The 14,110-nt window shown below is 37.1% G+C and overlaps 1 protein-coding gene across 2 annotated transcripts in view; it reads left to right on the plus strand.

Moving 5' to 3' along the window:
• Nucleotides 1–14,053, plus strand: part of ghrhrb (growth hormone releasing hormone receptor b) — a 63,856-nt gene extending 49,803 nt beyond the window's left edge. For both annotated transcript variants that reach the window (XM_034081137.2, XM_034081138.2), the window contains 10 exons: nt 796–896; nt 2,042–2,139; nt 3,002–3,134; nt 5,238–5,391; nt 5,520–5,580; nt 5,858–5,927; nt 6,541–6,632; nt 6,749–6,878; nt 7,002–7,043; nt 8,500–14,053. In XM_034081137.2, coding sequence (XP_033937028.1) covers nt 796–896; nt 2,042–2,139; nt 3,002–3,134; nt 5,238–5,391; nt 5,520–5,580; nt 5,858–5,927; nt 6,541–6,632; nt 6,749–6,878; nt 7,002–7,043; nt 8,500–8,694 — 1,076 coding nt within the window. In that variant the 3' untranslated portion in view covers nt 8,695–14,053. The remainder of the gene's footprint in view (nt 1–795; nt 897–2,041; nt 2,140–3,001; nt 3,135–5,237; nt 5,392–5,519; nt 5,581–5,857; nt 5,928–6,540; nt 6,633–6,748; nt 6,879–7,001; nt 7,044–8,499) is intronic.
• The last annotated feature ends 57 nt before the right edge of the window (nt 14,054–14,110 follow it).

Here is a 14,110-nt window from a genome sequence, read left to right on the forward strand (position 1 = left end):
CATTTTTGCTTAAAAATATCGGACGTTTTTGAGATTGTGTGCTTATACTGTAGTCTTAGCCTGCTCTAACCTGGCTCAGAAATATTAACGAAAGTCTGCAATCCCCGGGTCTAGACTTTCTAATGAAGGAAATGCCTAAGTGGTTTTCTGTGCCCTGTCACATTTCAGTTCTTCATTGTTTTGTCCCAATCATTTTGATGTTGAAAAAGGAAAGAGCCTTCAGATGTTGGCACGGACAGGATTGTCCACATACTTGAGGTGACTATAATTCATATAGTGGCTCTCAGCAACATAAATGTTCCACAACAGATCCAGAAACGATGTTCAGTTTTCAGAACAATCCATGGATTCCGATGTGGACAGTTTTTGGGATAATTTCTTTAACCGAAAGTAGTTGCTTTTTTCAAATGTAATTCTTCCATCATCCAAACTAAAATAGATTTTCAATTTCCTGTCCAGTGAAGCTGGAACCACCAAGAGTCGTTAATCTTTTTCTCTTTCTGTTTACATTGCCTTGCCAACCGTCTGAATTCCACCCAGCATTCCCAAGTCGGACTTTCTCCTCAAATTGGAATACTCGTTTTTGTGCTGTCTGTCAGTCATTTATTTAGTTTCCCCCTACACTACTTTTTGGGTGACTGATTAGTGCCACTTCTCTCCCTTTTTACTGTTTTGGGTAATCCTCCTAGTTGTGTTTTTGTGTCGACATCCTAGGTTCGTCTGCCTCCCCTGGAGTCTTTTTGTTGGCAGATACCCTTCTGTCCTTGCCACTGAGAAGTGTATGTGTATTTTTAGGTTACATCTACAGGAACTGCACCGAGGATGGCTGGTCTGATCTCTACCCCTCCTATGAGGACGCCTGCGAGTTCACAGAGTACGAAGAGACAGAACCAGAGGTAGCTATTTGAATTGATTACTACTGTGAAATATTCTACAGGGAAATAAACGGCACCATCTGTCAGTCCATTATCATCAGGTTTTTTGTCTGGTTGGCATCGTGTGAATATGTTAATGATACCAAAACATATTGATATACTTTACAGCATCACTACTGGCGGATATTTGAGGACTAATCTTGTTTTTTCATAAAAATATTAATATTTTAAACAAGGAATTTTGATTACTAGCCTTCCAACACTCAGCCAATGATTTTGCTTTTAATGGTTAAGTAGTAAGGCCAAAGATGTACTCACGATACAGATATTATTTGAGGCAGTGTTAAAAAGATTATTTCTCTGAGGCATCAACAGGAACCTTCCTAAACTGTCAAAGCTGGAATAAAGTCAACAAAATGTCCTATTTTTAACATGAAAAACGGTCTCTTGCTGTTGAGGAAATGTTGACTTTCTATGTGAAGCAAAAGATTAAGAAAGCGATGTTGTACAAACTGTCTGGGAAGAGGTCAGGATGAATAATTAGAGTGCCTGTTCTCACTGCTTTTCCTAAGAAGAATGTTGTAAAATCAATCTATCTTATTACAAGTGCAAATCCTCTGTCAAAGGTGAACAAAAATAGACTCGAAAATGTAATAACTTGTGGTGCAGTTTCTTAAAGTGAAGAATCGATTGTGGAGGGCATATTTAAAATTAATTCATAATTGATGCTCATGACAACATTTCACCTAGGGCCAGGGACAGCACTGTATAACCCACCGCCAGCCAGAATGACCCTTACAAATCTTTTGTTTTGCATCCCATTGGCAATGAATGTGGCTGTGGCAGATTTACAAGGGCTACAAATGACTTTACAGGAAGTTAGTAATCTTCGCATTCGAGAAATGTATTGAAGGTCCACTAATACTAGTTACAAAGCCAGATTTGTAAGCCTGCAATTATGGCTTTTCCTGCCCTAAACCCTAGCCCTAACCAATTTCATACAAGTGTAAGCTACATTTCACTTACTGTAGATCACACTGTTCAACTTAGTTTTCTCATAACATTGATTAGCACTTAGGATGGGTTTGAATAGTGTGAGTGAGCAATTAACAGTTATTACGTACAATATATGCTAACATTTGTTGTTTTTTTGTTTGTTTTTTCAGACAACATACTTCTCAAACTTCAAACAGGTGTACACCGCTGGCTACGCTACCTCCCTCATCTCTCTTATATCAGCTATTTTTGTCTTCACTGTTTTCAGGTAAGACTGAAATATGTCTTTTTTTTTTAAAGCATGACCATGATTGAGCAGTAAGCTTAAATATGTGTATTATTGTAAGCATGATGACAAAGGTCAATAACCTTAACAAAGTGAGGTTTAGTTTCTCTACAGTAAATGTAACCTAATGATTTTTGTTCCTGAACCTATCCAAACCATTTAAAACATAATACCGTTTTGGATACAGATTGGTACAGATAAAAATGCATGAACATAAGAGCCACTGTAGACGGCATATTGAAAAGTTATTATTTTTTCCCTGTATTTGAAGGACGCAGTTGTTTTCCCCTCAAAATATACTTGCTATACTTAAAGGTGGGGTATGTAAGTTTGAGAAACTGGCTCGAGGTACACTTTTTGTTATATTCCATGGAATGCTCTTAACATCCCGATAGCAATGAATATCTTAAGTGCTTTGACAAAAAATCCATACATTGTTTTTGGAGAAACCAGCTCGAGTGCGCTAGAATTTGCACGAGATAAGTTTGTGCCCAGATGGAAGGCTGACAGGCAGGTAGGTCATCCAGTTATTTTAGCCGGGCCGGCTCAGATGATTGGTCGTGCTTTTTACAGCACCACAGCTTCCACAGATGACATTTTTTATGTATTTTTTCTCAAAGCACTTCAGATATTCATTGCTATCGGGATGTGAAGAGCATTCCATGGAATATAACAAAAAGTATATCTCGAGCCGGTTTCTCAAACGTACCTCGGTTTCTCAAAACTCAAAACACAATGTCCAAAGCTACCAGGCTTACAAATAATTTCTTACATATACCCTACATGTCTTTACAAAGATACCTCCTCTTAAGAAATGAAAACAACGTTTTTTCTGCTTTCTCAGGAAGTTCCACTGCACCAGGAATTACATCCACATGAACCTTTTCTTCTCCTTCATCCTGAGAGCGAGCGCTGTCTTCATTAAAGATGGTGTTCTTTTTTCAGATGTAAACCTGGACCACTGCTCCATGTCCACTGTGAGTGTGAAACCCCACTGTAGGTCCATTAGTGTCTATATTTACCTATGAAGGACTCATCCTTTACAAATGTGAAACCATGGCTTCAATTCGATATAGAAAGAAAACCGTGTCACGCAACAAGTAGTTTTGTCCTGTATTCTAAAATCCAGCTTGGAAGGAAACACATAAAGCAGTAAAATGCTCTCAAGTCTCAAAAGTGAAGAGTGAAGATGAGGAGAGCGACGTTTTTGGTTAGGTAACACTTTCGGGAATTGTGGTACTTTTAGATCAGTTAAAAAATTACAAGGAAATAAAGTACTAAATATATAAAGAATTATAATTGAAATGAAAGGAAGGGAATCAGAGAGGAAAGAAGATGAGAACAAAAGTTAAATGGGAAGAAAGGATAAAGAAAGAAATCAATATTTTATCTCAGGTGGGATGTACAGAATTAGGATTGATAGAATAAATCACAAAAACTTGAAACTAAATGACTTCTTTCATGTGAATACAGTCTGTTGGTTGTTTGAGGAGGAAAGATAACCTGCATGTTGTTTTACTGGCACGAATCTCACAAACTCATAAGAGCTTATTATCGTAGAGAGCGAAAACGTATAGGCTCGACATGCTGGGAGTGACTAAGCGGAGCCTGAGAGAGCATTAATGACAAGTGTTTCTCCTACTTTTCTGCATGGAGAGATGATAAGTGCCCCTCTTGTTTGGCTATGAGGGACCAGCGTCAGCACATCACCATCACTGCTTTGGTCAAAAAGAGCCATCAGAGAGACAAGAAGACGAGACAACGCTGCTGTGCTCTATCTGAACCAAAAACAAAACTCAGAGGGAAAAGACAGGAAAATAGTGACAGGAAAATTGCTGAAAAATTTATCAGGAGATGGTGTTGTTTAGAATGAGATTTCACCAGCCAAACACTACATTTGGCCACACACATTGATGTGTTCATATCCTCATGCTTTTTCTCATGTAGTAAAGTAATTATTGTTTGAAATTATGAACTAAAAAGCATTCATCTGATCTGCTTGTCCAAGTATGTTTTTATAACAGGAATCTAAAAAAGGTTATACTTAAGACATTACTGTAGTATCAACCGAAAGCTAACCTATACATCTTCTTTACAAGAACAATAAGTTAGCTCCTTTATTGTCCTCTACAGGGATCATCAGTTGGCTAACTTTTTGGCTAGCTTTAGCCTGAGTCCTTTAGCATTATTATTATTATTATTATTATTATTATGCATATTTAACACCTTTCACACGGTTCTCATTTAAAATGAAGCAGCTAGAGGCAATACTGAAATGTAATAAAACTTTAACCAAATTCTTTCTTTTCAATAAAAGAGGGAATTAAATATAGATGGTTTATATATCATATTTGTTTTCCCAATGCAGCAGTTCTGTTTAATGTGCATGTGATTTCATTGACTATACTGTCAGGTGTCAGGATGACTTGAGCTACATTCACAAGATACGCGGTAAAACAGCTAGTTTACAGTTAACGTTTTCATACGTAACCAATCAGATAGAAGTTGAAAGAAGCGGCGCAAGCTAGCAAGTGAGGTAACCAGAAACATTACTTAAATAGCTGTGTTTCCCACAAGGCTCTGCATCCAACCTCGCTGTGAGCAAAGAGCAAACCGCTAATCATGTGAATGTAGCCTTAGAGTAATTTACTTACTTATGTTTAAGTTTAAAACCAATATGGCTAGTCAGAGAGAAACATGCAATATTTTGGCATGACTAGTTTGAATAAACAGTAACCAACGAGGACAAAATGTACAGATTTATCATTTACCTTATAGGTAAGACGACCTGTTTGGACGCCATGCTAAGTTTACACATCCTAGACAGATCTCTCTACTCTATACTTGCTTGAACCAATATAAACTAATTCATGAACTCTCTTGCCACCTCAATTTATCTTACAGTGTTTCGTTGTGAATCACAGTCATGTGTTAAGCATAGCTATCCACTACCAACTCCTGAAAAAACTAAGCTTTAGTCTGCAGTTAGAACCAGTTGATGGAAAACATAATTCTCATTTAGTTATGCAACAATTCTAATGCAGTTGTTTTTTGCCCTAACCCTAACCCTCGTCCCACAGGCGTCCTGTAAATCAGCTGTGGCCTTTTTCCAGTTCAGTATCCTAGCCAACTACTTCTGGCTTCTGGTGGAAGGCATGTACCTGCAGACGCTGCTTGCTCTCACCTTTGTCTTCCAGAAGAAATACTTCTGGTGGTACATACTCATCGGCTGGGGTGGGCAATCTTTCTCTTTCACCTTTCAGTGTTTGCTTTAATTTTCTACCTTCCCTCCTCTCTCTGGTTCTTGTTAGAGCTCTGTGTTTTCTCTCTCTTAATGTTAACACTGTGTTTGTATCTCCAAGGTCTCCCAACAACGATCATAATGGCGTGGATCCTCACTCGAAACTTCTACGATAACAAGGGGTGAGCTTCTGCGGGAGAAAATCTGAGAACATTTATAGGAGCAGAAAGGGTTTTCTAATGACTTTTACGCACACCTGTTACATCAAAAACACTCAGAAGGGTTGAATGCTGACAAATTAGAGTTAATCTTTAGATAGTTCAGTTTAGCATTGCTTCTTATATTTCTAACACACTGTTCTAGCTGAGGTTAGTGTGGTTTCGTGTGTGAAGTGTTGAGATGAACAAAATTGCACCCATGTAACCACCTTGTTTATCTCATTACTGTTGTGTGTCCCAGGTGTTGGGATGACACAGATGTGGCCTTCATCTGGTGGATCATAAAAGCTCCAATAACTGCATCACTACTGGTGAGTGCAGCACAGTAACAATGGGAGCTATTGAGGAATTATAAGAGTCCTCAATCTTGGATAGGGTCTGTATGACTCTTTGGCACTGGCTACTGTAGAAACGTATTTTGTGTTCTCATTAGATTTAACAAAAGCACAGAGTGCCAAGAAAGGCTTGTTATCTTTGTCTGTTAACAGCAAAAACAGTGGACTTTGTTTTTCCCCAATTTGAAATGGGGTTGATTTTAGGGTTATACTGTAGGTAATGGCTGACAATAGACCATGAAAGATACATGTGCGACACCTCTTTGCTATTGGTTAAGGCTGCGACTTCACCAAAGTTTCCCAAAAGAACAACTCAATGCGATACAAGGTTCAAATTTGAAGTTGTTCAATTTCAACTGAACAAGAGGCAAATATTAGCCAATGATAATTTTGCGCATGTGTAACCATGCCCTCAGTGGGGGCCGAGTGGTTTTATTCTGCCATCAACAAAACAAAATAAAGAGTGGAACTTTTTCCCCTTTTTCATTCAATTTTCCAAAGGTATGCCAGACAATAACAATTGCTACAGTTGTAGCATATACTGTGTTGGCTTTGTGTTTTTCTTTAGGTCTTTCTTTGTTTCATGTAGGTAAACTTCATCATCTTCATTAACGTGATCAGGATTCTGGTCCAGAAGCTGACATCTCCCGGTGTCGGTGGCAATGACACCAGTCACTTCAAGTGAGAAGAGATTACATTCACCTTCACTTTAAGATATGCACACACAAACACATTCAGGAACTTTATGTCACTTTATGTATTTTTCATGGGTATTCTTTTATTTACAACGTGCGCAGGAGGCTTGCCAAATCCACTCTGCTCCTCATCCCTCTGTTTGGGATGCACTACATGGTGTTTGCCTTCCTGCCAGAGAACACAGGAGCAGAGGCACGGATCTTCATAGAGCTCGGCCTTGGATCCTTTCAGGTACAACACACAACACTGGTACAAACTTAAGTATGAACACTGAGATATTGGAGATTGAAGTTTGCTCCGGATGTGCGTTTTTAGTATTTAATACTGTTCCTATAATACTTTTCTGCTCTGAAGGGATTCGTTGTTGCCCTGCTCTACTGTTTCCTGAATGGCGAGGTAAGTCAATACTATACTTTATATGCAGGCTTATAATTAAATATTTCATATGATCTCATTGGAATTGGTTATGGAGGGCAATATCCTTAATTATTACTATTGCAAACATACCTGAAGTTTAGTTAACATTTTTTAACAAGTAAAGGACCATACAATTGGTTTTGCATGTCATCCAAGAAGTTGTTCATATTTTAAATATATATATATTATTCATAGTATATTTATGAAGTTTCGTAATAAATGTTTCAGATCTGGACATGTTTCATAGTAGGCTATTGGTCTCATTCAGTAATATGTGAATTTGAAGACATTGAGACAGCGTGTCCAGGGTGTAGGCAATAAAGGCACAGATGTGTTTCTATGGGAATGACGATGATATTAAAATCTTTGGCCGCAATAACAGAGGTGGCAAAGTTGTATCCCCTGATGACTGAAGCAAATTCGAGAAAGATATAAATGGTTTGTCATTAAAAAAAACGAGTTAGAAAAGAAACACATGAAGAAATAAGGAAAAGGAAACAAGTGGAAGAACAGGAAAGATATATTTAATCATTTCCAAAATTCACAAAGGTTATTATCCAACCAAAAGTGTTTAGCCTTTAAAAACAAAGGATTTGCGTGGAGTCCATTTTGAGGTGATATCATCATAAAATATGACATCAAACATTAAAAACATCCTTTTAAAATCTCAATAGTGGCTATAAAACATATGAAAAAATACCATTCTTGATGAGAATGAAAGTGCATCGATTTCACAGGTATAAAATGCATTTGCCAAATGCATTTGTAAGTAAACAGTTTTCTAAATATGCTCAAAGAGGTACGTTTATATAAGGACTGTTGGCTGTCTGTTTGCATGATGTGAAGGAGTCTTTGCAGAGTTATATAGTATGGTATGGTATATTTGGTAACGTTTGGCTCATAATATGTATAAAGAAGTTGGGTTTATTTGTTATAATTTATTTGTATTCTTGTTTGGGATTCTCACCACTTTTATTTTCAGATGAAGCACAAATAAATTAAAGCAGCTCCAAGCAGATGCTTTTGTAAACACTGGTGTGACTCTGGCCAGGGCCTCCACACTCACAGGTGTTTTCAGTCCCTGGTTTAACCTGTAGTTAGAACCCTGGGTTCTAACTACAGGTTAAAAGAGATGCAGTCTAATCAGGCAAAACAAGTGAAAACACCTGTGAGGACATGCAGAACAATAGTTTATTTTCTGAGAAATAATACAAATATACTTGATTTTTTCAAGGCTAAAATTCTATGGTATGTTTCTGAAAAGAATCCGAAAGTGTCTATATTCAATGGGCTGCAAATTTAGTAATATTTATTTTTAGTCCTGGAAGAAGAAAAAAGCCTGTTACAGACCAAGATGTACCTTTTAGAGAAGAACACAATGCGATCTGGTCTCTTAAGCATTCCATCGGTTTTTATTTATGTATGTTTTTTGTAGGTGCAGGCAGAGCTTAAGAAGAGGTTTTGGAAGTGGCAGACTCAGAAGTACCTGCGCTACAGTAAACGGCGTCGCACGTTGTTCACTGAAAGCAGCACGATTACACAGATCTCCGTCCTGGACAAATCCAGCCCCAAAGATCAGCCGGCCTCAGAGACACACACCCTCACGCTCAGCAACGTGTCCAGCGTCTGAGGCACAGTCGCTGCTGTTCATGTAAACTGCTCGGCATCTGGCCGACGTCCAGTGACCAAACCACAGAGCCTAAGAATGTTCAAGGTACCTCGTAACTCCGTACGATATGGATGTGTTGCAGAATCTTACATGGGCTGCCTCATATACAACCAAACGTGTTGACTTATGCCTAACTTTTTCGATTCCCATTATCCCACACTCCTTTCCCCCATAATATGAATTAATTTCAAACTAAAAGGCTTCATATGGGCAAGACATAGAGCTCAAGTATTTTTTATTGATTTGGTATCATAGGAAAGATTTAGCTTTGGGGTCATCCTACACATCTTACTGACAACCAGCACATTGTTACTCTGTATTTACAACAGTAACAGATATGGCTTCAAAACGTTGTCATTGTTTAAACATAAATCAATAGAAAATCATCTTTATAAGTAACAATTTACATAATTTATTCTGTCACAGCTCTTTCAATGCTCTGCTTTTTGATACATTGTTGTGTTTGTGTTGTTTTGGTTCATATTTGTGTTTGTGAGGACAGCCACAAATGTGTTGCAGCTGTGAGGTTTGCTAAGTAAGTTCAAACTTAAGTAGGTTGGGTGAATTACCTACAATTTAGGGTTACAATACGGCAGTTTTCACTTGAGTTGAAGCTGTTAAAAAGTAGAATGGTTAAATTATCAAACACCCAACACAGTCTAAAATATCTGATGAAGTTTATCTACTGTACCAAGTTGTTCATTTCGCGTATGTCACAAGCGCTGAAGGGCATGCGGTCTACAAGAAATTCTCACCAACACATTTCTTGAGTTTCAGTTTCAAGATAATTATTGTTCTTATTCATTCAGTGCCACTAGTCTCTTGAATGTTGGGCAAGTAGGGCAATTGATCTGTTTAATAGAATATGCCCGTGTTACCATGTTGCACATTGCACTAGTGCACATCTGGAGCACTTGACTGTAAAAGCTATTTATTTGTATGATTAATATTTCTCCGCTTTGTGTGAATGTAAATAGACTGGAACTAAGTTCATAGCAACGGAACTGTCCATCTAACATATTTATAAATCACATAGAATGAACTTGTTACTGTAAAAAAAAAAAGATTTAAAAACGGGGTTGAAATGAATAAATTGGTGTTTATATGTTATATATTTTTCTGAATTATACATGTTTGTTATTATACTATTCTTATATGTAATATTGCAAAATGTGAATACGATTCTAATGTATATTTCTGTATTAGTTAGTGTAAGTGATGCCCAGTTGCTGATCGCTGTGCTAAAGCTAATGCTAATCCAGAACCTGAGGAATAACTTCAAGTTGATGAACTGCAGTTGTTGTGTATCTATGCCTTGAATTCATATATAATGTTTCTCATTTGGTAAATAGTTAGCAAGTCAGCACACTCATTAATTATATTTACAGGAAATATGTCATTACTCCGCTTCTGACCGCTACAGTGCCTTGATCATACAGTAACTCGGTGTTTCAGTAGGTTTGCATTTAAAATCTGTGTATCAACATCATATATTTAAGATTGTGACGCTCAACTATGTCTTTACTGTGCAGCACAACAGATGTGCTTCTGTGGCAAAATATATGATGAGAACTGTGTTTGAATTACAAAAACAAAGCTTTCATCGAATGTTAAATTGTGCAGTGGGGAAGTGAAGGGAGATATTAACTGAGAATGTTCAATGTGATGTTTTGCGTAGAAAGCTTCTCATGATGTGTCTGGACTTTGCTTGTTAGATTACATTCCTTTTCAGTGTTATTTCTCCTTCTCAGTTGAGAAAGTGATGTTTCTTTTACAGGTTCCGGGTTTACTACGAGAATGCAAGTTTCTCATGTGGTGTCTTCTTTTTTGGGTTGGGGGTGAACATTACAGGACCAGGCTGTTGATCATATATCATTTTTTAACTGTTAATGTCCCATGAAAACCCAAAAATTGTGAATGTCTTGGTCCATCTCTCAATACTTTCTATCATCCCTGCTCTGTTTGTGGAACACAGCCTTATCCCAATGATTCCTAGAATTTAATCTTAAAAATAACATCTAATTTCTAAAAAATATGTTCGTTTTTGTCAACTGATCCAAACACATTAATACTCAATCATAATCATTACCATTTACACACACATTGTAGTTTATTTGACACTTATTCCCAATACACTGTTCTGCTGCCACATATAATGTAAACTGGAAATCACCAAATGTGTATTCTTACACCCCTGAAAATAGTCCCAAACCCAAACGATGCACTGCTTCCTCCTGTTTGAGAGACAGTAGATAACTCAATCGACAGGCTGCTTATAACTACTGAGTATTTTTCACGATGTATATTTTGAAGTTATTTTAAAGATTTAAAAAGGGAAGAGGAAATGAAAAGTACTGAGGCGGACTAACACATGTTGATGTTGGTAGTTTCTTTCCTCACATGAAAAACCTATTATAACACCAGCCTTATCCTTCAAACCATAACACAAAACAACATTCAGCCAACAAGTTAAAAACATTTATTGTCGATACTTCCATAATGTACAAAAAAAACTCTTCTCTTGTGCACACCAAAACAACATTAAATGGTGCAATGTGCAATGAAATAGATCAAATGAAAAGAGAGCTCATGAGCAAACGTTAGCAGGCTCGCAGCAGAGTGCTTTAGGTTACTTTTACATTCAGCCATTAGTACACAAAGTGCTGAGCCCCATTTTTATTTGTATTTCTAACAGGCTACCGATACAAATAAGCATTTCAATAAAGATAACCGCTTTTAAAAATCTGAAAAGGAAAAACATTTGAAAACAGGTCATGCTATAAAGTAAAAATCAAACTGTGCAGACGGTTTTTATGGCACTTCACTTTTCTTCATGTCTGCAAAGATTACAATCAAAGGAAAAGTATTCCATGGGCCCAATTTGATAATTGTTCACAGTTGAAACACAATATGCATGTTCGAGTTCATTAATTGCCTCATCCATTTAAAAACAAGCAAGCAGCTCTGATTCCCTTAATGGCCTGAAAGCGTGTTCCTCTCTTTGTTATTACATCTTCCGGTCAAAATGAGATCAAAAGCGATTTTACGCGCATGCATCAGCCTTTTAGAGAGTACAGAGGCATTACAGGAGGCTTTATACAGTCGTTTATACACCATTACCAAAAAACAATGAAATATAGGAAAACGATCACAGCGCAACATTTTTAAATGACAGTTATTAACTTTGAACCACAGAAAACGGCATTTACAAGGAACAACGTCAGCAGCTTGTTTCTGTCTCGCACATTTAAACTGCAGTTTATAGTCACAAAGGTTGGCTACAGACCTTTTTTCAAACACTTCAACTAACTACTTCATAGTTAAAAAACAACAGGTTTAAATGAATATTTACTCTTTTAATAATAGCAACACCTTTGTCTGACATCAACATAGTACTGGCAATATAAGGCTCCAACTCCCATATTAACACTAAAGGAAATCATTTAGAAAGATGTCAAAAGCAATGGGTGCATGTGCCGGTGAGATTGTCAAAAATGTCTGTGATGAATTTAACTGAATATTTGACCGAAGTAGAGTGGGTCGTGATTGTCACGCCCTTCACTTATTATAGCATGTCACTCTGAATACACACAGCAGACCAGACAGTTTCAGGTCATACTTCTTTTTCATGGTCTGGATAACCCAAGAAGGAATGCATTTTGGCAATTTGCAGGTCAAGAGATGAGTTGACATTCTGAGCAAAACTGAACACAAATCGAATCGAGAAGGGAAAGTAAGGGTGTTAAGATTTACTGCTGCGATAAATGAGATGTTTACTAAAACAAATAATATCATTTGAGTAACATACTGTAGGATAATATTCTGTCAATAATAGAGCGCCTCCTAAATAATTTATGTTTTCACAGATATGGTTTTAGAGACGCTTAGCCATTTCCCTATATCCATGTTTCAAGTGTTGGCCATAAGCCAAGAAAGAGTCCAGTTACCCCCATTCTCCATTTTACAGTTATCTTAAATAACTGTAAAATGGAAAATGGGGGTAAATGGACTCATAACCTTAAACCCAGGTTGATCCCAGAGAAAGTAAATGCTTGAATCATTGTTCTTTTTTTCTATGTATAAAAAAGTATTATTATTTAACGACATTGTGTCACCTTTAGGACTCCGTACTTGACATCTCTTTATCTGCAAATTACCAAAACAATGTTTTTGTGTGACTTTAAAGAGCAGAAAACTATATGATTATAGTGTATGCTCGGCTGAGCAGATGTATGTTACAATAATTATTATTATATTATTATTAGTCATAAATAATGTGGAGTCAAAGATGAAACAGTAAGTACATGTAAATAAAAGATTTCAGCTCCAGTTTCTCTTATAAAATACAATTGCAGCTAGACCAAATTTTCTAATATGGACTCGTATTTATGGAACATTTTGACAAAAGCCCCTTAAACAATACTAGGATTTCATAAAGAAAAAAAGAAAAGAGCTTTGGGTGCGTGACTGTTTAACTTTCCCTTTTCCGCTAGGAAGTAAAAATGAAGGATGTGTAGGGGAACTAAACATATTTCTTAGTGTGTTCATGTAATATACTGTACAGTCACTGACGTAGTTATTAGTCTGTAGCATTGCTTTATTTAAAACACCAATCGGTCGTATGTTCTGCTCATCTTTAGCAAAGACAACTTAAAGTACTTCGAAGGCCTCCAGGTTTAAAATACTGATTTAGTCTTAAGCATCATAAAAGCACTTTGTTCAACCACGTTCTATTCTTTGCAGATTCGTTTTGAAATGAAAAAGGACAAATCAAAATACTTGTTTTGTGCTTAAAGGCACTTTTGGAGACAAAAAGTAGAGTAGAACGTAGGGATTTAGAGGATAGTCGAGTCAGACCAAAACATCAGCAGTGACATCGAATGCAAAGCTAACACAGCCTTCGCAAACAGATACGGCCGTGCAAAAAAGTCAAGGAGTTGGTCTTTGGAGTTACAGTATTACCCCCGATTGAAAAGTCCGCCACAAAGAGTAACGACTATGTGCTTGTCTTCAAGCGTAAAGAGAGCAAATGCCACAAGAGTTGCAAACTGCTGAAAGACATAGAGATACTGGTACGAGGGATTTGTCTGAAGAAGCCCTCATTAATCAGAATGAAAACTGATTATTCATATGGTCGTTTTTTTCAGAAACAAATCTGGAAATCTTCTCCAAAAAGCAGTGAAGTGCTTTCTGATGGTCAAGTACAATGTTGAAATGTCCTGTAGGAGCCCTGTTGAAGAGGCTTTGCTTTACACAGTGACAAGAGAATCTGTATTACAGCGCATAGCCTCCACAACAGCTCGAAATACGTTTCTTGAAGAAAAATAAACTTTAACACCACTGAATTATCACCAAAACACTAAACCACATGGACAAT

This window comes from Pseudochaenichthys georgianus, chromosome 4, assembly GCF_902827115.2.
Source record: "Pseudochaenichthys georgianus chromosome 4, fPseGeo1.2, whole genome shotgun sequence".
NCBI classification, from domain to species: Eukaryota; Metazoa; Chordata; class Actinopteri; order Perciformes; family Channichthyidae; genus Pseudochaenichthys; species Pseudochaenichthys georgianus.